This window comes from Chrysemys picta, chromosome 21 (assembly GCF_011386835.1).
Source record: "Chrysemys picta bellii isolate R12L10 chromosome 21, ASM1138683v2, whole genome shotgun sequence".
NCBI classification, from domain to species: domain Eukaryota; kingdom Metazoa; phylum Chordata; order Testudines; family Emydidae; genus Chrysemys; species Chrysemys picta.
The window spans coordinates 8,977,754-9,003,959 of NC_088811.1; the positions used below are offsets into that span (position 1 = coordinate 8,977,754).

At 50.4% G+C, this 26,206-nt stretch overlaps 1 protein-coding gene across 8 annotated transcripts in view; it reads right to left on the minus strand.

The window, feature by feature from the left end:
- Nucleotides 1-23,666, minus strand: part of AGRN (agrin) — a 223,979-nt gene extending 200,313 nt beyond the window's left edge. For 6 of the 8 annotated variants that reach the window (XM_065575206.1, XM_065575201.1, XM_065575199.1 and 3 more), the window contains exons 1-2: nt 23,094-23,665; nt 9,900-10,161 (exon numbers count right to left, since the gene is read on the minus strand). In XM_065575206.1, coding sequence (XP_065431278.1) covers nt 9,900-10,161; nt 23,094-23,321 — 490 coding nt within the window. In that variant the 5' untranslated portion in view covers nt 23,322-23,665. Of the gene's footprint in view, nt 1-9,899; nt 10,162-23,093 lie in introns of all 8 variants that reach the window. The other 2 variants (XM_065575200.1, XM_065575197.1) reach the window with 1 other exon arrangement.
- Between the last annotated feature and the right edge of the window lie 2,540 nt (nt 23,667-26,206).

Genomic DNA, 26,206 nt, shown 5'->3' on the forward strand with positions numbered 1-26,206 from the left:
TTCAGGGAGAAGGGGGGAGAGAAAAGACGCCAACAGGGGCAAGGGGGCCAAGGCTGGGGCTGGGCACCAGCAGCCAGGCCTGTGGCCAGGTGTGGCTCCGCTCCCGGCATTGCCTCCAGCCTTGGCCCAGGGCCGGGAACAGAGCTGTGACCAGTGGCTGGGGATGTGGGCAGGTGCATGCCGGGATGGGAGCCAGACCCACGGCTGGAGGCCAGACCAGAGCACAGCTGGGGTCAGGGAGGGGCTGGGTGGTGCTCCCTTCTTGCCCCCAGGGGGGGCTGGCCTGGGACCCACCACACTGCCCCAGATGGTTCTCCACACACCCCACACTTTGGAGACCTCTGTCTATACAAACCATTGCCATCTACTGGATGGAAACAGAATGCAATGGTGTGTCATGGGCCCCGCACAGTTGGTGGAGATTCTCTTAACTCAAGTGGCAGGAACCTGGGTTTCAGAGCACCAGGATCAGAGCTCTCCCCAGATGATGTGTTATGGCAACAAGTGGCCCTGCAATGGCAGCCAACAAGTCTTAGGTAGCTGCAGATTTGCTCCAGCAACATTTAGAGGAATGTAAATGAATGTGCAGAAGTGTCTGGCTTTGTTTAGTGAGTTGTCTAGCCAATACGTTTTTTTTTTTTAAATATACACACAGTTCTGGCACCTAAAATGTGCCTTGGATAATAATGCTCTTGTGCGGAGAGAGAAGACAGCAAGTAGACAGGGCTCTGGAAGTATGGGAGCAAATACAAGATTGCAACACTTGGGTGAAAATTCACAGCAGCGACCACATCCCCAGTGGAGATTCAAAGACCAAAGGCGGTTTTCAGGAGTAGCACAGAAAGCAATGCCAAACACAGCATCTACAGGGATTAAGCTTTGGACCTCCAGCATCAGAACCACCACCTCTGCCACTTGAGCTAACAACAACTGCTAGCAGTAGTAGGCTTCTATCCTCTGTGAACCAGCCACTAGAGGGAGCTGTAATGCACTTAGCCCATGTTACAAGAGTCATTATTATCTGGAACCTACAGTGGGGACTGCAGGACTGAGGAGATCGGTTCCCTCAACATGATAAATAATGTGATGTACAGACGAGTTGCACTCACATTCCCCCCCGCAGAGAGACAGCAAGCATACACCTCCCAGTGCATCAGCAGCAGAGACCAGTCAGTTTCAGCAATTTCTGATGCAAGGTACAGTTCTCCAAAGCCAACTACTTCCAGGAGTGCGGGGCGGTGGGGGGGAGCGATGCCAGACTCCTGAGCCTGTTGGCGTTCGGACTGTCAAAGGTTTACTATTAACTTCAGCGGGGAGGGATTTTTGAGCCGGCCTTGACAACACAAACCGGGGTAACTGCCTGCTGGCAGAAAACAGGAAAGAACCACTCTATTTCTGTCCACCCCCGATTTCCCCCGGAGAGCAGCTTTGCTTTGATGGCCCACTCAAGCATTGGATATATGTGTGTGTGTGTGTGCGCGCGCACACAAACACACAGCCACACCCACACACCCCTGTTCAAAGAATTAGGGTTGAAATATTTCACAAGCCTGGGAAAAAGCACCACAGGCAACAGGCTGTCACGAGAGAGTGCCGTAAAACCCAGCCACGACCACGACCCCTTTGTGACCTTAGGCAGGTGGGCACTTCAAGAGGAGAGGACTGTCCTGAAGACAGATTTTACTGTGGGATGGGGACCTAGGGGGGCGTGGCGTTCTCGAAACCAGACCCCTTTGAAAGGTCGACAGCTCTTTTCCAGCCAGACCCCGATTGCCACTGCACCAGCACCGTATGCTCCTGGCCGTTGCTCTTCATCGGGGTCTCATGGCTGGTGAGAACGTTCAGTGGCCATGAGAGCATCCCCCAGGCTTCCATTGCCTTCCCAGGGGGATGGGATACTGGTTCAAGTCACTATGGCCCCTCTCCTTTCAGAGGGTCGTTTTATGCCGTCAGTACTCCATGGAAACCCCCTTTGGATTCTGTGCAAGGACATAAGAACGGCCACACTGGATCAGACCAAAGGTCCATCTAGCCCAGTGTCCTGTCTTCGGAGAAGGAAGGGGCTGCTCAGTGGGGAATTCACTGAATAATGCCGCAATTCCACACACTGTTCCAGTCACAGGCACCCTCCCTAACCAAGAGCTCCACATCAAGCAGTCTGATTTCCAGCCCCTTCAAGTAACCTGCCTGGTATATTTTCAAGGGAGCAGCTACATTGATCTAACGCTAAGAAGGATGCTGCTACCTCAGCTGAGCATCCATGCTGCGTCCCTCACAACTTCCATCCAGCCTGTAACCAAAACGCCTGTCAATCCAGGTAGAGGGGTGGCCATTCCCCCCCCCCCCCAAGGGCCAAGGAGAAGAGATGCAGGAGTACAATTTCATCTGCCTCCCAACGGCCACAAGAGTCAGAGGCGGAGAAGACACTGCAGACCATCAGAGCCAGTGTCTCATTGTCCAGGAGAGCTTAAAGAAGTCCCGAGCAGTGGGACTTCCCTTAGGAAACCTCACCACCTTGCACTTGGAAGCAGTTTATCTGCAGGTCTGAGAGCTCTTTACAGAACATGGGCAAATAACAATATCTCCATTTCCCCAGCTGGGGGGAGGGGAGGGGGGGGGGGGGAGGAAATCTGTTACTTCTCAGTGCCCAGACAGTTATTAGTAAATGCAGGAATAGAAGTTGTGGGTCCTGATCCTCAACCTTATGCCCTATCAACAGGACCATACTGCCAGCACGCTCGTGTCTGCTCCAGTCCAATCTCTCTCCCCATCAAAAAGTTTGACAGTAGTTTGTAGGCACCCCCTTATTTTCTTCCCCTTCATTACAACTCCCATGTATCACCCTAAATAATCCCCCACCTTTGGTGTTTGCATCCATCAGCTATGCATCCTGCCCCCCCCCTCCCCCACCCCCCCACACACACTTCACATCCAGCCTTATCCATTTAGCCTGGGTCAGAGGAGAGTGAAAATAGACAATGCTCCTGTTCCAGGCAATTCAGAGCCCCCGATGTTGCCGGCGCCACTCGACACTAACGAACCACAGTCCTGTCCAGATTGGAAGTTCGTGATGTGAACAAGCAAAACAGAAGCAGCCCACGAGTCCGCAGCGGAAGAGTCGACGCGTCAAAACCGTGCCACCTCCGCGGCGAGGATTTTAAAAACAGTGGCTGGGTCATTAACTGAGCCGATGCCACACAGACCCGAAGCAGGAGGCTCTTATCCTGAGGAAGGGCGGGGGCGGGGGGGGGGGGGAGGGAAAGTGGAGGAAGTCTCTGCAGATCAGCAGCCTCCCACTCAAGATTCAAAGATCCTGTGGCGCTTCTTATACCAATCGAAGCTCCCAAGCTGCTGCAGTGAGCCCCTGCGAGGAAGCTTAACTGACTCCCCTGGGGAACTGAACTCAGCACTCTCAGTGCTAAATACCTAAGCCTCCACTGCTTGGGCTAAAGTAGTAACTCTTCTGGCTGGCAGCTGTAGTACACTCTTAGCCATGCCTATGGACCAGAGACCCCATTCCGCTTATGTAGGTTCCAACAGCAGAGGATCCCAAGGCACTTGGCAAACGTAAGCAAAGAAGGGGTTAACCCAGTGATGGGGCTGGGGGGGCAGGGCCGGTGCTTCCATTTAGGCGACCTAGGTGGTCGCCTAGGGCACCAGGATTTGGGGGGGGGGTGGCAATTTGGCGGTGGGGGTTCCTTCCGCGCTCCGGGTCTTCGGCGGCAATTCTGCGGCGGCTCCTTCACTCGCTCCGGGACCCGCCGCCGAAGTGCCCCGAAGACTGGGAGCGTGGAAGGACCCCCCGCTGCAAAATTGCCGACGACGACCGGGAGCGCGGAAGGATATCTAGTGGCTAGCGCACAGGACAGGGGATGTTACCCAAGTGCAGATGGTTTTGTTAGCAAAGAACTCCGGAAAGAACGCGAGCCTCTGGGGGAGGATTCCATTTACAAAGCAGAGCTTGGTTTTAAGCCCCCAAAAGCAGGACTGATCCACTGCCAGAGACAGAGACTCAGGACCTTGCCCATAAACTAGACCCCACTTCCCTTCTCCCCCAGACCCAGCCCTCTCACCCCCCGGCTCTGGGACACAGCAGCCCTGGATACAGAACGCCGAAGGGAAGGTGCCCCCAGGATTTCACAGTAGAAGATTCTCTCACAGTTTACTGCCCTTTCGCAGCTGCTGGCTAACTTTCTCACCCTCCTGAGGCGGAGGTGGTGATGCTGTTCTCATTATCTTGAGCCCAAAACAGAGCCAAGAGGGAAGAGGGGGAGGAAGGACAGCTTGGAAAAAAAAAAAAAGAAAAAAAAAGAAACACACCACATCCAAGCCTTGCCAGGCCCCTCCTCCCTGCCCCGACACACAATAAGAGGCCGGGGGGGATTAGAAAAGAGAAATGGGTCCAGAGACGGGGGAGTTCTGCAAAGAGAGCCGATCATGGGAAATGCCCACACCCCAAACGCACTTCGCACTAGCCCCATGCCAGCAATTTTCTTGCTAGAAACAGCCCACTCTGCACTCCTTGCAAGCTCTTTAAGGAGACTGAAAAGCAGATTTTGCACGGGCTGGCTTACAAGGACAAAACCTCTCAGAATTAAGGAGAGGGAGAGGAAGGAATAAAAGTGAACAGGAAGAGACAAAGAGAGATGCACAATGAGGCTTTAAGAGATGCTTTCAAGGCAATCCAGCTTCAGAGCAGCTCCCAAGTCAACCAGAAACCTTTCCGGCCAATCCGGAGCAAGGAAGGTTTGCCGTCTCCGGGGGAGTGGAGTTTGCTCTCAAAAGGGAATATGACAGCAGACACCTGCTGCCCTCACTTTAGCTGAAAGTAAGGTCAGGCTCTCCCGCATCAGGACGTGGCTGCTGCAGGGGTCTGGAGCGGTTAGAGCACAGGACTGGGCCTCAGGACTCCGATTTGGTTCCCAGCTCTGATGCGCTTTGTGGTGCTTTGGCTGAATCACAAACTCTCTCTATCCCCCACACCTGAAAGTCTAAGCCAGGGGTCCCCAACATGGTGCCCGTGGACGCCATGGCGCCCGCTGGGGTGTCTAAGTGCGCCCACATACTGGCCAGCGGACAGGCATCTGCCGAAATGCCACCGAGAAGCAGTGTCATCCAGAGGCGTCGTCACCGAAATGCCGATTTTCAGCGGCGACGCCTCTGGATGCCACTGCTTGTTGGCGGCATTTCGGCGGCGACGCCTATTCACGTTGTCGCTTGTCGGCGGCATTTCGGAGGAGGCTCGTCCACCACCACGGTCCTCCATGGCTCGTCGTCTGGCGCCCGCCAGACAAAAAAAGGTTGGGGACCACTGGTCTAAGCAATGATTCCTACTTCTACCTGCCCAGCCCCAGGTTAGCTAACAGATCAAAGAAATTGATACAGCGAGGCCAGGGGCTTATCAGACAAGCCATTCCCCTAGGAGAGCTCACCCAGCTGTATTGAGGCACAAAGGAGAACCCACACACTCCCAGCCAGAAGTTGGTGCTCACATATAAGCAGTCATAGCCAGTCGGCCCTTACTTCCCATACACTCTGTTTAGAGAGTGACAACAGCAAATGTCCTCGCACCTGCACGGATGTAGTCACCTCATTTAGAGATCAATCAAAAAGCTCTAGCTTTTGATCTGAAAACTGGCTTTCTGAGACCATTCTGTTTCCCAAATATGCTTGGAACCTTTTCATTTTGTTCCAGAGCAGAACAAAAAAAAAAAAAAAGCCATTTAGAAACCTGGAAAGTTGCTGCGAAACAGAGTTGTCACCCTCTGGATAGGGCTAGATTTAACCCAGTTATGGGGACATCCTGGGAGGAGAGTCCATCTGTGCTACAACGGAGTCCTTCTGATGCTCTTATAGCTGTAGAAGATTTGTGTGGACTCAAAAGTCCCTGTCACAGCATTCCCAACCCACGCTAGGCAGCTACGAGGTACAAGTCAAACCGAACATTTTGCAGACTCCAAGAGAAACTTCTGATTTGGGTAGAGTTTGGGACAAAAGCCATGGTTTTATCCAGGCCAGGCTGTCCCAGGCCACAGCAAGCTAGTTACTGTACAGCATATGTAGTATTCCAGCCGTGGCCTGACTTTCAGACACTGACAGATGAAAAGCAAATCAGCCAGGTGAAGGAAAATTGCTGGATTTCCCTTTCTCAAGAGCGTGGTGAACCTCAAACTGCCGTACAGTCTGCTGAACACAAAGATAACTGACTGCAGTGTCATCATGCAAATCTGGGCTTGGTCTACACAGATGTTTGACCTCTCTGGCTGAGACATCAGTGCTGTGGTCACCTGGTTTTTGTTCTTTCCCCAGCATCACACTCGGTAACCAGGCCATTTCTCACTCTAACTCAATCCTACCCTGTATGGAAATGCTCTCCCTAGCCTGCTTTCCAGTCCCATCTTACAGCCTTTTCTCCCCAGCCCAGCCCACGGTCCCAGTTCCCCAAAGCAGTTAGCCACGACCACATCTCCACACACCAATAGCTCCCCTGTGAGCCATCAGGAAGAGACTCCTAATTAAAGGAAACAAGCGGTTCAACCAATTAACTTCCTAGAAAACTGGAGTCCAAGACAGAGTCCGTTGCTACCTGCTAAAGGATATTCTGTAGAATGGGATTTGGATCCTATAGACCCAGATCATGGCTACATGCAAGAGATGGTCAGTGAACTTAGATAGGTTCAAGCTTTAGTGCCTTTAATGCCCTTCTGCACTAAGTGTGTTTTCTATATTCAGGTTCAGGACAGCTAGGGCTGCTGTATTATTTTCATTTTTCAGGGTTTATAGTTTTAGTCCACCTCAATGAAGGTCGCCCATCTGGCTACTCTGACCCTCAAGGGGAGGCGCGAGACATCTAAATTCAGCAGGTCCTTTCCTGGAAGCTCATCTACGTGTTTAGGTGTCCAGGTTCAGCACGAGCACCTCCTGGCAGGAAGAGACATCTCTGGACTACCATAGCCAGTTACTTCCAACAGTGGAAAGAGACTTGAAATTTTACTCTCCTAGGACCAAGGGCAGCAGCTGGGAAAGGTTTCACTATGGGCATTAGGTCAGATTGTTCCAGCCAAGGCAACTTTGGACTCTTCTCAAGAGACAAAAGCGGGAATGGATCATACCAATACACGGAGTCCATGTGAAACCCTGCTCTGGACCTCTGGTACTAAGCAAAACACATCCTTTACTGCCAATCCATCCCTCTGCAATGTAGATATTGGCAGACTGGGTCAGACCCAGGCTCCATCTAAGTCCAGTGTCCTGTCTCCAGAAGCATCCAGCAGAAGGTACTCTTGAGGAAAGTTAAAGAACCTCACCTAGCAGATGGGGGATAATCTGCCTCCAATTTACATCTCATCCTGATCTCTAGTTGTTAGAGATGGGCTTAAGCCCTGATGCATAAGGTTGAATATCCTGTCCAAAATTTGTTAGCAGGAACTTACAAAAGTTGACAAATGGCAGCCACTCGTAAGTTACATAAGAACAACCAAACTGGGTCAGACCAAGGGTCCATCTCGCCCAGTGTCCTGTCTTCTGACAGTGGCCAATGCCAGGTGCCTCAGAGGGAATTTACAGAACAAGCAATCATCTAGTGATCCATACAGTCATCCACACCCAGCTTCAGAGGCTAGGGGCAACCAGAGCAGGAAGTTGCATCCCTGACCATCTTGGCTAGTAGCCATTGATGGACCCATCCCCCATCATAATTCAGTAAGTTAGGATTGAGAGAGCTGCACCAACATGGAGTCAGTACCTTAGTGGGTGGGTAAAGGACAAAGCAGATGGTCCAGACAGGACATTCATTTTCTCAAGGGCCAAATACCTTTCCTCCAAATGTCGTCTTCATCCTCTTAAGCAGGGGGACAGGAGAGATTAAGGCCCAGATCTTTAAGGGCTCTTTAGGCTTCACAACGCCTCACTGATGTCCAGAGCCCACATCTCATTTTCAAAAGGAACTTCATTGCCTAAGGCACTTTTGGAAAGAATACTTAGGCTCCCAAGTCGGGTACACATTGCCAAGCGACACCTTTAAAAATCTGGGCCTAAAGGGCTGAGCAAACCAAGACTGGGAAGGGTAAAGAGAAAGACTGTCCTAGGTATTGGATCGGTTGAAAAAGGCATTGAGGAGTAGGGCAATTTTTAGCCGGGAGTATATACACTGCATAGGGAATACAGTGGGTTGTACATAACCACTACTGGACACACCCAACCGCCTCGCTCTCCACGTTCCAGTCCTTCTACAAAAGCCACTTGCACATACAGCCTTCACTTTGGGAACCACTCTGTTCCACCAGCCTTCTCGGCCGTCCCCACATACTCAGTCACTTACTCCTCTGTAAGCATTCACAGCTGCAGGAAAGGGTTCTGCCCTTTCCTCCATACCACCAGAAAGGAGGAAGGAGCTGATCCGTGTGTTTATCTGTTGGCTCACACAGAATTCCTGCGTTCTTTCCCTTGTTTATTCATCTGCTCGTAGGGCCGCATGTGTAATATTCAGACCCCAACTGAGAGGCTTGGGGTCAACGCACTTCCCAGGAACTGGGAACTCTTGCCTTGAACATTAACCCAAAGTAGTCGACGAACGTGCACTTACTTGGGGATTGGAGAAGAGACATTCTCCCTGCCCCTTGCGAGATTTCTGCTGCCCTTGAAGCATGGTTCTGCTCCAAGCGATGCAGCCTGGATTACACCTTCCCTCGAGAAATCTGACCTCCTCACCCCCCCCAGATATTTAGAATCATAGGACTGGAACCTCGACAGGTCATTAGTCCAGTCCCCTGCACTGAGACAGAACCAAGTATCAACACCATCCTTGACAGGTTTGTCCAACCTGTTCGTAAAAAACCTCTAGTGATGGGAGACTGCACAACTTCCTAGGTAATTTGTTCCAGTGCTTAACCACCCAGACGGTTAGGAAGCTCTGCTGATCTGAGCAAAGAACATGTCTGCTAATTTCACTTGCTAACACTGATCAGTCACAACAGCTATGGCAGACTATGATTAATTCAAGTTACGGCTCATTCATCAAGCTTATTCACCAACTTTAACTGTTGGGCCAAGTTCTTCCCTTTGTACCTATGTATGGAATCTTTGTTCCTGCTGAGGTTACAGAAGCCGGCTCGCTTCTCAGATCCCTGTCCGAGTTTGCAGGGATGACTTAAGTGAACAAATTACAAAACGGAGAAAGTCTGAACCGGAGTCATGGTACGCCGACATAACTTGCGTTGACCAATGTTTGTAGTGTAAAGTTAAAATGACATTGCTTGGCGCCATAATGATTTTAACTGCTACTTCCCAGAACAGGGCTTCTGGTTATCAGCCGTCCACACACAGTTAGCTGATGAGACAGTATCAGTTCACAACAGCAGCAGCATTGCTGCCCTGGGACTATATAGGACAACATGTCCAGCTCATTTGACCAGTGGGGTCAACAGTGACACCATTTCACAGACTTACCATCACCATGGCTCAGAATAAGTGGCCACAGAGCCAGGGCTTGACTTATTGTGGCAGAGTACAGCAGAAAGACCCAGTCAAAGAGGTTTTAAAAATATACCAAGATTTACTTTAAAGGGGGGCTAGGAGCCACAACAACCAAGGAATCCTCTCCATAACTCCCCCAGGCTTAGGTTCCTCCAGCAACTCTGACTCTCAGCTGGAAGCCAAGGAGTTTTATAGAGGGCTTTCCTCCCCAGAAGACTTTGCAGGGAAGGGAAGTCACCCCCACCTCTGGGTGTTTGACAGCTCACCCAGCCAATCAGCTCTCTTTCCCTGGCTCTGCAAGGGCTTCATCCCATCACACCAATGCTGTGGTTCTTACCGTACAGACGCATTAAGATAGCCAGCCCTGCGGAGTGGGGGAAGACAGAGAGAGAGAGAGAAGGGGACATGCAAGGAACCAGCCTCACCTTCCACGCAGTGTTCCACCTCTTCCAGGTTGCGCAGGGTAATCCGCATCAGGCTGGAATTCAGCATCAACTCGTTCTTGTGTTCGGGCCACAGGTAGTGGGGGGCTGGGTTGACGAAGAAAATGCGGGTGTCCCCCGTCGAGACCTGGTTGTCGCAAATTAAGGGGTCCCCGAAGCCGCTGATTACCACTTTGTTCCCACCGTCCAAGAGGATTTTGTGCGTCACGATGTCTTTGCCTTTTAGGTACCGCCAGACTCTCACCTAGAGCAAAGGGAGAGAAAACGCAGGAGGCCCCAGTGTGAGAACGCGACACTGCCCTGGTCAGAGCCCGAGGGCTAGTGAATCTTCAGCAAGCCCCCAAGAAAGCTCCAGTTGAGAGGAGTCAGCAGAGCTTATAAAACCGCAACGGGAGTGAATTTCATGAGCTAGCCCACCAAGAGCAGTAACACATGAGTGAGGATTGATCCCTGTGGGCATTGTCCTCTCTCTACCCAAACTGAACTCATCTCACTCACACACACGCTTTGTTAGCCTGCCAGGGGGGAGCGACAAAGTCAATTTTCAATCTCTTTCTCAACACAGAAAGCCACCGAAGCGTTGCCAAGAGTGCAAGAGACAAACCCCCTCCACTCCCCAGGTGTGTATCAGGCGCAGGTGTGACCGACCCATGACAAGGTCGCACACTGTATTTGGGATTCAATCCCCTGGGTCTGCCATTGCTGTCTGCTCCCAACCAGGCGGGAGTTGCTAGGTTGCACCGGCCTCTTCCTGTGTCCCCAGCCCACTGCTCCCGCAGTAGTTTCTTGCTACGAAGCAGTATCAGGATTCAGCAGGAACAGCTGCCCCTGACTGCATCCCACTGTCCTGTCCTTCCCAGCATCCCAGCACTGTTCACTAAGTAACATACCGGCAGGGAGAGGAATAACCATCCTCATCAGCCAGACTGTGGCACCACTTCCCTTCCCCACCCCTAGTACCAACACCAAGGAAAGGGGATGGCCTGGGATGGAAATGGAGCAGCTCCGGCACTGGGTATGAATAGGGCCTACCAAATTCACAGCCAGAAAAAAAAACACGTCACGGACCGTGAAATTTGGCTCCCCCCCCACCCCACCCCACCGTGACATCTGGTCCTTTATGTGCTTTTACCCTCTACCATACAGAGTTCACAGGGGAGACCAGCGTTTCTCAAATTGGGGGTCCTGACACAAGAGTTGTGGGGTGAGGTGGGGGGGGGGGTTGCAAGCTTATTTTAGGGGGATTGTGGTATTGCCACTCTTACTTCTGCGCTACTGCGTTCTGAGCTGGGTGACCGGAGCGTGGCAGCTGCCGAGGGCCCAGCGCTACAGCACACAAGTAAAGGGTGGCAGTACCATACCACGCCATCCTTCTGCGCGGCTGCTGGCGGTGCTCCGCTTTCAAAGCTGGGCCCCCAGCCAGCAGCCACCGCCCTCCAGCTGCCCAGCTCTGATGGCAGCGCCGTCGCCTGCAGCAGCGCAGAAGTAAGGGCAGCAGTTCTGCGACCCGCCCCTACAATAACCTTGTGATACTCCCCACCCCGCCTCCCAAAACACAAACACACACCTCCTTTTCGGGTCAGGACCCCTACAATTACAACATTGTGAAAGTTCAGATTTAAATAGCTGAAATCATAAAATTTACGATTTTTAAAATCCTAGGACTGTGAAATTGACCAAAATGGCCATGAATTTGGTAGGGCCCTAGGCATGAATACTGCCAGCTGACCTGGTCACTGAGGTGTTCACTGTATCAAGATGTTGGTCTTGTTTTATAGGAAGCGATGAGTGGGGGGAGAAAATCAGTAGGAAGGGAAGGAGGATGGCTCCAGATAAGCCAATGCTCAGCAAACACTTGAAGCGGATAAGAGACAAAACCTGGGCAGGACCAGCCCTGGGAACCAGAAGATGAAAGACGACAGCAGTTAGAAAAGGGACTCGCTCCCAAAGGGTAGGTAGCCATTCAGGCCCTTGGGCAGGGAAAGAGGACAGAGGTGTCTAAAGGAGTTAGGTCTTCCTAGCATAGCCTCGCTGGAAGGATTCTAGGTAAGAGACACGCAGGTAGGCTGGACTTTTAAAATCTTCTCTAAATGCTTTGTTCCTACGGTTTAAAAAACACCACATTGGTGCCAGGCAGCTGGCGGATCATTGCCTAGCACTCCCAGAGGGAAGAACTGCAAGTGTTGGTTCGCAAGGTGCTGTAGCCCAGGCCTAGCCTAAGAGTGTTACAGGGCGGTCCAGGCACGAGGAGGATGCCCAAGAAAGACCACTCAAGCCAGGAAGGGGACAGAAGTGCAGCTAGCCCAGCAACCATGACAAGGCCATTTGGGGTTCTCGTTCTCATTCAGGTTACAGACTCCTCTAGGTTGGTGCCTGCCTTGTATGCCTGCAAAGCTCCATGCACATCGGTTGCGCTATATAAAACAACAGCGTCTGAGCCATGGGCAGAGTTAGCCTTGGCAAGCAAGGCCTTACAGTACCCAGAGGGGAATAGAATATAATAGGCACAGTCAACCTGTGGAACTCCTTGCCGGAGGATGTTGTGAAGGCCGAGACTATAACAGGGTGCAAAAAAGAACTAGATAAGTTCATGGAGGATAGGTTCATCAATGGCTATTAACCAGGATGGGCAGGGCTGGTTTCCCTAGCCTCTGTTTGCCAGAAGTTGGGAATAGGTGACAGGGGATGAATCACTTGATTACCTGGTCAGTTCATTCCCTCTGGGGCACCTGGCATTGGCTACGATACTGAGCTAGATGGATCTTTGGTCTGACCCAGTATAGCTGTTCTTATGATGGGTTGGTGGGATAAATGGCAGCAGCAACAAGAAAACGTTGCCTCTTGCTCCTCTCCGCAATGCGGATGCCTAGGGTTACACATGTGTGATTGCCCTTCGAGTCGCAGCAAGGTGCATCAGTGGCGTAAGAATTCACCCAAGGCTGAAACTTGCCAGAAAAGGTGTCAGCGTTGAGATCTTAGGGGGTTTTGTTTTTTTTAAAGTGTTTGATACAAGCTACATACCCAGTCTCCTTCCCTTCGGCCCTGGGCATGCCTAGTACTGCTCCGCAATCCCCTTGCAAAGAATACAGAAACCAACATAGGAGGGAACATCCATCCCCTGCCTCCTTTTTTGCTTTGGGCTTTTCTTGTGCGTCAGTTGGCGGAGCTACGTTATAGTACCCTGCTTAGGAGAGTTTCCTTTGCAACAGAGGCAAAAAACCTGCCATGCCCTGCCTCTGCTGCAGATGACTTCCACAGAGCCAGCCTCAGTGATATATTATTTATGGCATCAGGCCATGGTTAAGGTATCTGAAAACTTTAAAACTTGGTTTCACCCAATATAGTTTGAACCTTGATTTCCTGGTACGTCTTCCCAACGGCTGGCTTTGAGAGCAGGTGCCCGGCAGCAAGGGACACTGAGCAGAGCGACAAACACGAAGCTGGCAGAGCGACAAACGAGAACGTCAGTCACATCTGCCCTGGTTCTGCCCATGACTAATAAGGGAATTATGGTTCACAGCGGAGGGTGTTATACTTGATTGGATGCTCCCAGGGAAACCAGATCCATAATTGTCTGTCTCCAGCCGCTGTGCATGCAGGGGAAGTCGGCTGGCCTGCTGCAAACACGGGCTGCCAAGTTAACAAGAGAGAGTGGAAGAGTAACTGTCTGATGCCACAATTGGCCTCCCAAAGGGGAGTTTTCAAGTTAACTCCTTGTCATAGGGAATCCCCCTTTCCTAGTTCAAGAGGACACCGTACTGGGCTATCGCTGAAATATTTCTCTGGGAGATTTCATACATTGCACAGCCTGGTATCTGGCATTTGCTTCTCGGTCTGATTTGCAACACTGCTTCTGAAAAGACAGTGTGCGCGCGAAAGCCAGTGACGCCCCCAAGCCGGCAGCCTTGACCAGCTAGAGAAAGCGGTCTCCATCCATTCCAGGGATCGGAGCTCTGACGCAGGAGCATTGAGAGCGTGGGCAGAAGAGAGTTGGAGGGGGAGAAGTCAGCACTGGGAAGATTCACAAGGGAGCAGCCAATCAGGCAGGGGAAGACAGTGTTCTGTTTAAAGTGACAAGAGACATTCCTATAAATTGTTACAGGAAGCCTGTGCTCGAAGCAGACTTTGTTTGCTGAAATGTTTGGACAATTTGGCAGTAAAGCACAGCTCCCCTCGCTCATCTAACTCCAGCAAGGAAAATAAATAAACTGTCTGGCCGAGAGACAAGGGTTTATTTCTCCCCGCGAGAAGACAAGATCTTCTACCGCAGAGATAACCCAGCAGCCAGCAGATTCCCCACCTCATCCCACCCCCTCCAAAAAAGGAGAAGAAACCAGCCGAGCAAAGTAGATCTGTGAGCAAATCAAAACAAGCTAGGAGCTCGGTGCATCCCCGGCCAGTGCGGTGCTCTCTCCTTTTTGAAACTGCTCCTAAAGAAATGCACGGAGCAGAGGGAAGAAACCAGGATAATGGGAATAATTTACTGTGCACCATGGGGGGGGGGGTAGAAAAGGACAGGCAAGTTCCCTGTCATTTGCCCAGGAGTTCAAGGTCCCCTTGGTACTGTGATTCCCTCCAAAGGGAGCTGTCAGGAAGCAAGAGTTCATCGAGAGATCTGCTCGAGGGGGAAGAGAGCAGCTTGCTAGCAAGCGTATACATTGTGGCACATCAGTGTTACCCTAGGTCTCTTTGTGACTGCTCCAGATTGCCTGTGAGCACAGTCAGCCCTCGCTTTTCTCCATGCTTCCCGCTCCTCTCCGTGTTCTTTCCGCTAGGCCAGCCGCCAAGAGGTCAGTCACCTGCTTTCCACGGCTGTCACAACTCCCCTAGTGAGCTTCAGAGCATGCAATATTCAACAGTGCAGCTGTGGGGGAGGGGAGGAGTCTGCAGGCAAGAGGCTCTGAAAGCCACCCTCCGAAATGAGACCGTGGCCATTTACATCAACGACGCGGTCTAAAGGAGATCTGCGGCGTTTAAAAACTGGGTTCTTGCCCCTCCACGCAGATGACGCAAGAGAAAGGCTTCCCGGCGTGAGAGCACTTTTCACCCTACATCTCAATGCGCGTTAGAAGTGGGCAAGTGCCATGCCCATTTTACAGATGGGGACACTGAGGCGCTGAGCGATCAGAGCACTCTTCACAAGGTTACAAAGCGAGCCAGCGGCATAGTCAGCAAGAGGACTCAGGAGCCTCGACAGCCAGTCCCCGGATCCGTTCCACGGCACATGTTGGAAGGACACCTGAAAGGGGATCAGAAACCGCTTGCTGGGGCACATGTTCCCACAGGGGGAGTGGGAACAAGAGAAAAGCATTGCTGCTGGGGAGAGCGAAACACTAAGGTGTCAGCGAAGACCCCGACTGCACCCTTACGAGAAGCCTCTGCCATTCAAGTGTCAGAGTAGTTCAGACCTTGGTGTATTGCACCGATTGCAAATGTGAAAAGTCAGGACTGGGGTGGAGGGGGGTGGGGGGGGGAGATAAAGTCCTATGAAGGCATAATAGGGTCCTATAAGACAAAGTCCCTAATATCAGGATGTCTGGTCACCCTACGCTGGGTTCATCTCTGCTCCTGGTTCCACAGATTGTGACAGAGCATTTACCACCAGCTCTGGATGATGACCTAGCAACCACAATCCAGCCTCGAGACTGGACCACTGACTGCCCTGCCCACAGCTCGTACAAAGCACAGCAGCTGTCTTTGGGGCAGGACCGCCCACCAAAACGCGCATCGTCCCAGTGCTCAGGGCCTCCCGCAGGCGCTTCCGGGTCTGGTGTCGAGGCCCCAGGGTGGTTTTAATCTCACTCTCGTGATTTCTTGGGGCCAGACTCGAACGCTCGGAGTCAGTGTTGTCAACAACCTTCAAGGACCTCAGTGGTCTAGAGTCAGGTTCAAATACTGTCTCTCCAGCCAGGTCTCGCTCAGGCAGCCGCACTCACTGGGAACAAGGAAAAGGGGATACACAGGATGCATCTTTCAAAGAGGCCAGGGACAAGCCTGTCCCTACACTGCAGAAAGTGCCCCAGGCAATTCCTGTGTTCCAATCTGCTTAGCATTAGCCCGTACTTCTAGATACTATTGTAATTGACACCTTCTGAGAAACCACATCTCAGGAGTGCACCGAGGGGCACTCCGGTGTGGTGAGTAGATGCTAGAACAGAGATGGAGGAGCTCAAGTTTGGCTTTTCCACAACCCCTGCTCCAGTCGCATGCTCTCCCTCCCACTTCCAGGTCTCCTGGCTTTAGGGGACTTTAACACCACTTGTGCCAATGTTAATTTATACCACAGTAAAGGAAGAGCAAAGATTTACAAGGACCAAGAAGCCATTCTCTGGCCCCGGGCAGCCCAACCTGAAGCTAAAGTCACACTTTGCAATCTTCAGAGGCAGGGGGAAAAAAAAAAAAGGTGGGCAAGCAAAGCAAGTGCTTTCAGCAGCAATTTTCTCTGCCTGGCAGCAACCGGCTTCAAAGTCCAACTGCTCAGCTGTACCTAGCCCGGCGGGTGCGAGCCCTTTCTTGAGAGCGTGATGGCAACCAGCCAGCGAGCAGCTTTACCCGGCGAGCAGGGGTAACGAACAGGCAGCTTTCCTCTCTTCTGATCGTCCAGGAATCCCTGCGTTCCCACCAGGAGAGACATCGGCACACAAGTGCTCCCAGATGAGACAGAGAAGCAGGCAGGGACCGCCTGAGAGACACCAGCTCAGGTGAGGGCCAGGATGCAGAGAGTTAAGGAACGCAGTTCCCTGCTTGCATCAGATTAGTGCTGGTCTGAACTCTGTGAAAGGCAAAGGGGAGCCTCCCAATTCCCTGCCAGCCTTCCACGCTACAGGCTAGGGGGGTTTTTTCCAAAGCGCTCTGTGCGGCGGCAGAACTGCCTGTGGTTACACTTATCCACAGAATCAAGTCGAGGCATTTTCCTAAGCAGCACCTGCCTCACCCCATTCTCATCCAGCAAGAGTAGCCTGCATTGGCAGAACCCCCAGGGCAACCACCCCCACCCCCCAGAAGAGTCTCAGCTTGACTAAGTAAAAACAACTCACAAATTGGGGGGGGGGAGGGGAGGAACACGCCGCTTGTGTTGAATGGTGAACAGACATTTTCACCATCAGGGCCAGAAAGCCCTCAGCTGAAAGAATCCAGCACTTTCGCTTCATCCGTGTGAATATATATTCACACGGGGAGGCCCTGGAGTTCAGGTTGCTGCACTAAGCAACCTAACAGAAGCTAGGGGCTCTTTTCCCACTCCTCCTCGGATGCAAGGGGCACCACAACTGACAATTACCTGAAGGGCATCCCATTCATCATCAAAGACAATTAAGGCTTCTTCTCCCGTGACTCATTGGCTACACTGAGAAGAAAAATGCCCAGCACGAGAGAAGGAAAAAAATAGGCTAAAGCTAATTGCCAACCAGAGTAGTTAAGAGGTCTCCTTCTCTCTTTGGCCAAGGAACGGGTAGAATATTGGGCTCAAGGGCGTATTCTCAGGGGTTCCTAAGGGCCGGGGGGATGAGGGGGCAGCAGCAGCAGCACTTTTATTTGAGAAACACTTGGCAAAAATGGATTTAAAATGAAACGCAAACTAGAGGGAAAGGCATCTCCCAAAAGACCAGGAAATCCTTCCGGCAATTGGAAAGTAGAATCAGCTCCGCAGGCAGCTGAAGCGACTTGGTCTCAAACAAGACTAGAGCGATTCCCACACAAACGCCAGGAGCTGCAAGGTTCTGGGGTGGGTGTAAGTTTCTAAAGAGACTAGACGCTTCCCAGGAATGAAATGTTTCAATCCCATGAGCCGGAGCCAGGCAAGGGCTGGGAGGTGGCAGAGTTATTGCTGGACCTCAGCAAACCTGGAAAATGAAGGGCTGATGACACAGGCCGACGTCCGCCAGGCTCTGTGCAAGGTTCCACCTGCACCGCTCTGCCAATGCCCCTCGCCCTGACCTGCGGCAACACCCTGCTTTTCCATAGCTGGCACGCTTCAGAGCAGAGGGGCAGTCAGGCCAAACTGAGGGCTCATCTACCCTTCCAGCGCTGCAGCTGTGACCCTGTAGCACTCAGTGAAGACACTACTTACGCCAATGGGAGAGCTTCTCCCGCTTCCTTCCAAACCCCTGAGCAACGTCATTACACCAACGTACGTTTATAGTGTAGACTACTGGTATGTCTACACTACCCGCCAGCTCGGCGGGCAGCGATTGATCCAGCAGGGGTCGATTTATCGTGTCTAGTCTAGATGCGATAAATTGACCCCCGAGCGCTCTCCTGTCGACTCCTCTACTCCACCTCAGATTCAGTTAGCAAAGCATGAGGCCTAACCTCACTCAGACACATTCGTCATCCAAATCCAGGTCTCCCCACAATAGCACACATTACTTGAAGGTAACAGGGCCCATATACTTCCCAAGGCTTCCTATGGGGCTGGATCTCAGCTAAGTTTGTTGAATGGAGCATCTACTGGTAGCGCACAGATGTCAGGTCAAACAAAGACACAAGAAGAAGATACGTTTGAGAACCAAGTGGAGAAGAACGCCAATACGTGGGCTGGAAATAGATTGAAACATGCCAGGCACAGAAAGACTAGCAATGCCCATTAGCCATTAGGAATCTCCTAAAGCACTATCTTGATCTCGGGCCATTGCTCGGGAGCAAAGTATAAAGGAAACAGACCTAGTTACTGTGCCTGAAATACAACCCTTCTAGGGAAGGAAAGATTAGCAGGCCTCAGTGTTAATGCAACAGTTTGTCTGTCTGGCCCTTCTCAGATTGTTAATCTCTTCAAAAAGCAAATTAATGGCCAGCAGCGATTTGAGGATGTTTATCTACCGCTAACATTAATTTCCTCTATCAGTCCTAACCTGCTTATCTCTGTATATCAAAGGCTTCAACTTTGATGGTTAGAGTTTAACCAGGGAGGAATGATACCTAGAGCAGCAAACATGAGAATCTTCTCCCGATATTCCCAGGCCTGCTCTTCACAGACCACCCAGGACCCATAACATTCGCTCTTCTGGGCATGTATTTAAGGTAACTCATACCACGAACTAGGCCCTTACATTTCCTGTTGCAATAAGAAAGGCTGCCATGAAATAGACGTGGGATTTCAGAGGTAACCCTAGGTTTTAAGGAACAATTACTAGCAATCTTGTAGTAAGGAAAGGGGCAGGCATTTTCTTGCTAGCTTAGCCAGCAGAATCACTTCTGCACCTTGGAGATTTTTGCCCTTGGTTATACCTATGCAAGTCACTGTGCATGGCAGTAGTCAAGGGCAAAATGTGGCCAGTTGCATTTAGACAGATTCAGAAACGGGCACTTCTGAAAGACACTTACACACGACTGAATTTCAGCATCAACAAAACAAAACAAAAAATCAAATGTAGGTTTCACTGGTTTGAAAGTATTTTAAATAGAGATTAAAATAAAAAACAGGCCAATAGAAACAGCAGCACTGCCAAGCTTAAATATTTAAAAATTGAGAGAGTCATGCCAAACAAGTGAGATTTTATTTTGAGAGAGAGAGAGAAAATCTTGGGATTCTTTTTTATTTGCCTTCTGGCTTTCAAGTCCCTTTTACAGCTTTTCCTCTGCAGCCATGAGGGCTAAAAACTTACGCAAAAAAACTGGCGTCTCACATAGCCACTTGATTTTAGCTGTTGGGATTTTTTTATTTTATGTTTTAAAGAAAAGTACCAAATATGATCAAGTCACGATAGCTGGCAATACTGCCAAACCCAGATGAGATGGGCATTTCTGGTGCAGATCTGAGATCAAGGTTTTGGGGGTGGATTTGTAAGGTCTTTGGGGCTGAACATGCATCTTAGTAATACAAAGGGTACCCAGAGACCCCAAACAGGAACTACTAGGATGCCAATCAACCAGTAGTATCAAATAAAATAGCCTATACAAGAAGTGCTCGTCTCATGTGTCTATTGCTGCGGCCAATATTACATCTGTAACATGCCCCCACCCTCCTGAGCATGCTTATTCCAAGCTGAGTGGGATGCATTTCTAGGTAGTTACTAAAAATAAAAGCCACGCCCAACAGACCACAGTCCTCCCTGCATCACCACAGTTTGGATCATTCTCATAAGAACTGTCACAGTTGGTCCATCCAGCCCAGTATCCTCTAACAGTGGCCAGTACCAGAGCTTCAGGAGGGCAGTTGGAGTGATCCACCCCTGTCTTTCCCTCCTGGCTTCTGATCATCAGAAGTTTAGGGTCACCCCAAACATAGGGTTGCATCCCTGACCATCTTGACTAATAGCCATTGATGAACCTATCCCTCCATGAACTTACCTACTTCTCTTTTTAACCCAGTTATACTTTTGGGCATCACAACATCCCATGGCCAGGAGTTCCACAAGTTAACGGGGTGCTGTGTGGAAAAAAAGTATTCTCTCTTGTTTGTATTAAACCTACTGCCTACTAATCTCATTGGGTGACCCCTGGTTTTTATATTGTGGGAAAAGGGTAAATAACACTTCTCTAGTCACTTTTCCCTTCTCTAGTCACTTTTCCCACACCACTCATGATTTTATAGCCCTTTTTAATGTCTCTCTCTCCCCCACCCCCACCCCGAATCTCTTTTCTAAGATGAACAGCCCTAATCTTTTTAGTGTCTCCTCTTATGGAAGCTGTTCCATACCCTTGATCAGCTTTGTTGCCCTTCTCTGAACCTTTTCCAGTTCCACTCTATCCTTTCTGGGGCGGGACAAGTACTGGACACAGTATTCAACGTGTGGGTGCTCCATGGATTTATATAGTGGCATTCTGATATTTTCCGTCTCCTTTTACTACTAGTTCCTAACACTCTATTAGCCTGTTTGATCACTGCTGCATACTGAGCTGAAGTCTTCAGAGAACTGCTGTATCCACAGTGACTCAAAGGTTTCTTTTCCAGTCCAATGCCGGGTGCTTGCAGCATTCACTTTGAACAGTATGTGCAAACAGTCTGTCAGGAGAGCTGCAGAGGAGGTGGGATTGTGATAGTAGGACAGTAGGAGTGCAAAGTCAGAGGTTTGCTAGGGTCTTGCACCAATGAAGGGAAACCTGGATTTTGCTCTCCTAAAGCAAAGCCATTGGTCATAAGTTTGGAGAGGGGAAGGAGTTGGGGAGTGGAGGCTTGGAACATTTCCTCCCCCATCCCTCTCTAATGGGGCACTTGTTATCCCCTCTGCTTTAGCACTGGCCCTCCTGGTGCCTTGAGGCCGCCCAACTCCCATTCGATTGTATTTGCCCCAGCCTGCCATAGGACTTCCGGTTACTTGCAATGAGGGTGACCAGATGTCCCGATTATATAGGGACAGTCAGGATTTTTGGGTCTTTTTCTTATATAGGCTCCTATTACCCCCTGCCCCCGTCCCGATTTTTCACACTTGCTGTCTGGTCACCCTACTTGCAATTGCTTATTAATTTTTCATGTGCCCACGATGTGCTAGACACTTGACAGACAAAAGTCCCTACACTAGCCTGGAGGGTCTATGATCTAATTGATCGGGGGGGGGGGTAGGGAGCATGCTTTGATGGGAGGCAGGTAGAGCAACACAAATGAATGTACAGTGGAGGTCTTCAATTGGTACAACTGTCCAACAAAGTTGCAAGACACCCCCCGCAGAAATCCGATGGGTACTCTTCCTAATGCACCCCCATCCTTCCCGGTGCTTCTCTCGCCTTCCCCACTGGCTGACACCTCCTGCCAGGGTACCAGTATTGGCATCATACTAGGTCCCACTAAGACAGACCTGCAGACTGACCTGCTGGTTAACTCCAGGAGGTTCCTCAGTACTTTCCAGAACAGGAGGCCCAATTTAAATGGGGAAAAACAGGAATGGCCCCACCCAGGTATCTGCATTTTAAGCCACCGCCTTACCAAGAAAAAGGAGTGAGTCATTACAGAAGGTCTCCCTTCCTGGAAAGGGTTAAACCTTGCAGCATGTTTGCTGACAACCAGGCGGATGGCATTTCAGGTTGCTCAGTGCTGTCTTAGCTTTAAAAAAAAAACGTAGCCCGAGGCCAGATTCATAGTTCAACAATAGCTTGTGCTGAAGAAACTCAAGATGCTTTTAGAGCAAACATGGAGCTGGACTCACTTGCGCACGAGTACCTACAGCAACTAGTTTTAAGCCTCCCCGACCAGAAAGTGGAGAGTCACATTCAACATTAAAGGGTGGGGGAATCCTTTTAAAAGCAGCCTTTATAGAGTCCCCTTGAAGCAGTTGTTTGAGCTTTTAAAAAAAAAAAAATCTTGCCGTCTAAAAATATATAATTACACACTGAAGCCTCAATTCATACAATAAAAAACACATGTTCTTGCAGAAAAAGGAACTTGTTCAGATTTAAAAAGTTTTACTACCACACACGTTAAAATAAATATTGGGAGAGTGGTTTCCAGATTAACTTTCCAGGAACTGAGATTTAGGGGTGGGGGGTGGGATTTTGCTATTGCTTTCTTTGGACTGCTGCAATCGGAGAGAGTTCACGGTTTATTTAACGCACTTGTTAGGATTTGGGGGGGGGGAGAAGGGGGAGTTGAGAAAGTGCAAAGAAGGGGCCAGATGATCCTCCGTTACGCTGGTGTAAATCAGGAATAACCCTCCTGGAGTCGAGAGATTTACACTGGTCTAAGGGGGCTCCGAATCAGTGCGTTTCTTGCACGATTCCAGGGGGTGGAAGATGGGAGACAGAAGGGGAACAAGGAACAGCCCAGAAGCGTGAAATTGACCCAGGCTGATCCATTTCTTCTCGCTCCATTCCCCACAGCGCCTGCTTCCATCTAACCCATATTTTGGGGGAGGATTTTAAAAAAATATGTTCCTTCAATTTAAAAACCCCGTAGATCTAAGTTTAGCGAACAAAACCATGAAGGAGAAGAAATTACACGGCAAGGAAACTTTTTTTTTTTTAAGTGAAAGCCCCAAGTTGCCCACAAGCTTGTGTGTTTAGCTAGAGCAGAGCTCATGCCTCGCTGGGCAGGAATCTCCCCAGGGCTTATTCCAAGCCCTGGGTGGGTGTCGGGCTAGATCCTGCCCAGCTAAGGGGAAAGCAACAAGTGGAGGAGAGCTGGGGGTGGGGGAAGGAAAGAGGTTTCACTCCGGAGCGGCGAGGGGCCGTTTACACGCTGTCCCTCGCCCGTTTATCGCAGCCCCCCAGCACAGGGGGACGTTGCTGGTCCCGCCGCCGCGTTACCTTGCAGGAGTAAGTGTGATGAACCGGGTCCATGTTCATGATCTCCTCCACCGTGCCCGTCAGCACCACGTTCGCCTCCTCCTCTCTCCTCTCCAACTCCCTCTCGGGACAGCTGCCCGAGCAGCCCCCCAGCCCCACGGCCAGCAGCGCCAGCGCCCAGGCGGAGAGCCCCGCAGCCCCGCTCCGCCTTCCCCCCATCGCCGCACAAAAGAAACCGAAGCGGCTCATCCAGCGGCGAACAAAACCCTCTTCTTCCCCCAAGGAGTCACCCAAACTGCACCGGGGCGAACAAAGCAGCCCGGGCGCGCCCAGGGGAGGTTACTTGGGCTCCAGAGTAGGGAAGGAGAAAAGACCCCAGAGGGGTTATTTTTTTCCCCCCAGCTCTGATCAGGGAGAAATGTTCCTTCTCCTCCTGCCTGCGCCCGGCTGAGAAAGGCTGGAGATTTGCATGCAATCTGAATTGCTGATAAGGCAGGGAGGGGTGAGGGGGGGAGAGGAAGAGAGAGGAGGGCTGGCAAAACAGCCGTGCTGCCTGCTCGTCTCTTCTCTTATTGCAGGGCTGGCGAGAAACGCCACCCCCAGGAAACACACTCCCATCAGGTTAATGGATAATCAGGACTCCAACGTGCTCGGACTTTTAAAGGTGCAGGGAGCTCTGAAGTGCGAGCGATCCCCGGGGAAGGGGCAGTTTTTATGTCCTTCCTTTTCCCTCTCTTGGTTTAGTGACACTTGCCCCCCCATAAACACGTCTCCCAGCTCTGCCTGTTCCCCCCGCCAATGTCACGGTCACCCTAAGTAGGCAAAGTGAAGATTTTAGCTGCACATTGGCCCGGCCGTTCACTAGCGCCCACTTCCAGGAGGCTGTGTCTGCCTGACTCCCCCCAGGGTCAGGAAGAGACAGACTCACACTTGGTAGCCGGCACAAACGCTGTCACTCATTAACACAGCCACTCACATGGTCTTTCCATTCACCTGAGGCCCCAAAGAGGGACTTCCTCCTCCCACTTGAGCTAATAATAATATTTGGATCTGACCTTTCTGATGAAGGGTAGCAGGAATTTGCATGTGTATCAAGCTGGTTTTCATCCGCCCATTTCAAAATGCCTTTCAAATGGAGATAAGCCTGATGATGATGATGAATATTGTACTGATGCGGATGGGGAAACTGAGGTGGTTCCCGTCCTGGTGTTCAAAGGTGCTGCAGGTGCTGGGCCCCTGTAGAAATAAGACCGCAAGTGATTTGTCCAGCATTGCACAAAAAGGCAGTGGCCAAGCAAAACGCAGATCCCAGGTCTTCTGAAACCCACTCTGTTGCTCTAACCCCTAGAAAGCGCACGGTCGGGTGGGATGGCTTGGGTTTGCCCCTCGAGTATTCTCTATTCTGACCTTCTGCCCTGGCTTTCTCCATGGATTAGACAGCAATTTTTCCAGATGTCCTTAGCAATTATTGCAAATATAAAATGAAAAGTTAAGTGGCACCAGGGGAGGGATGTTGTTTCTTTCCTCCATAAATTAGCCATCCCCGGGGTGTTTTACAAGGGTATTTCACTCGCTGGCCCTAAACAAGTGGTGCTGGTGACCTAAGGGCAAGGAGGTGAATTATTGAAGATTGCGTGGATTCACAACCAGGTCAATACTGTGGGGGGAGGGAAGGCGGTCAGAAATTGACATGCCAAATTCAATAAAAATCAGTAGGCTGAATTGCTAAGAAATTCCAAGCCCACTTTGAAAATTGCAAGCCACCTCTTCTTTCCTGGGGGCTTCATGCAATTCTGTTTATGCTGCTTACATCTGAAATGTTATACATATTGATTCTTTTTTTCCCCCTTTCCCTTGAATGTAAACAAAACTTAACCAAAGAGCCAGCAATGTAACAGTCAACCTTAAAAAAATAATTAAGTAAATTAATTCCTTAAATTACTTGTAATTTATTAAATTAAATTTTTAAAAACCAAGACCCCATCCTAAGTAAAGTTTTTATTCTAAAAAGCCGGGGTTCTCAAACTGGGGGTCGGGACCCCTCAGGGGGTCACAAGGTTATTACATGGGGGGGGTCATGAGCTGTCAGCCTCCACCCCAAACCGTGCTTTGCCTCCAGCATTTATAATGGTGTTCAATATATTAAAAAGTGTTTTTAATTTATTAGGAGGGTCGCACCCAGAGGCTTGCTATGTGGAAGGGGTCGCCAGTACGAAAGTTTGAGAACCACTGCTAAAAAGGGACAAGTGCCAGAGATTCCAGGAAGGCCCCTAGGGTCTTTGGCCTAGATCCTCCAACTTATCCAGGCACTTAACTCCCATTGAAATCCTATGGAATCAATGGGAGTTTAGCACCTAAATACCTTTGAGGATTTTGGGTTTGGCTCCTGCCCCTGTTAAAACCTTAAAATCAATAGATTACTCTCACAGAAGGCACAGATCTGAGTTCCGTTTTATTCAAAGCATCAATGTTTGGGGAAGGATCGAATAACACAATTCCACTTTTGGCCTTTGGCTAGAAAAAAAAAAAAACACTCTCACCCATAAGGCCAGATTCTCCAAAGTGATAGTGGCTTCCATTGTGACACTTGTGGCAAGGTTTTCTAAAGGGCCCGGCCCATAATGTGGTCAACTTTTTTGAAACTCTGCACCCGACTGTGGGTGCCGAGAGCTTCTGAAAATTCTGGCCATACCATATCCTGTTGTTGTATACACCTGGACCTTGATCCTCCCGTGACCTCCATGCAAGACATAAGGAACCCATTGTGTTGGGATGAGGGGCACCAACAACCTCAGAGTTCCATCCTGCACCAACTACAAAGCTAATAATATGGTTACTAAATTTGTTTTTTTTTTCCATCATCATCATAAAGAGCAACAATATTCATCCCCCATGGATTGGTTTATTTCATCAAAACACTGTGCAAACACTAAAGTCCTGAAAAGCAGGTCCTAATTAACTAATTTGTCACTTCATCCTGATGCGAGGCAACAGCAACGGCTCACTTGGGTCTAAGAAAACTCCGCTCCATTCTGACAAGCCCCACATTTGCTCAGACTGGCTAAGAGGAGTCTCACAGCAAAGTCTCCTTTTGTATATGCTTAAAGTTAAGCATGTGCTTGAAGGCTTCGCTG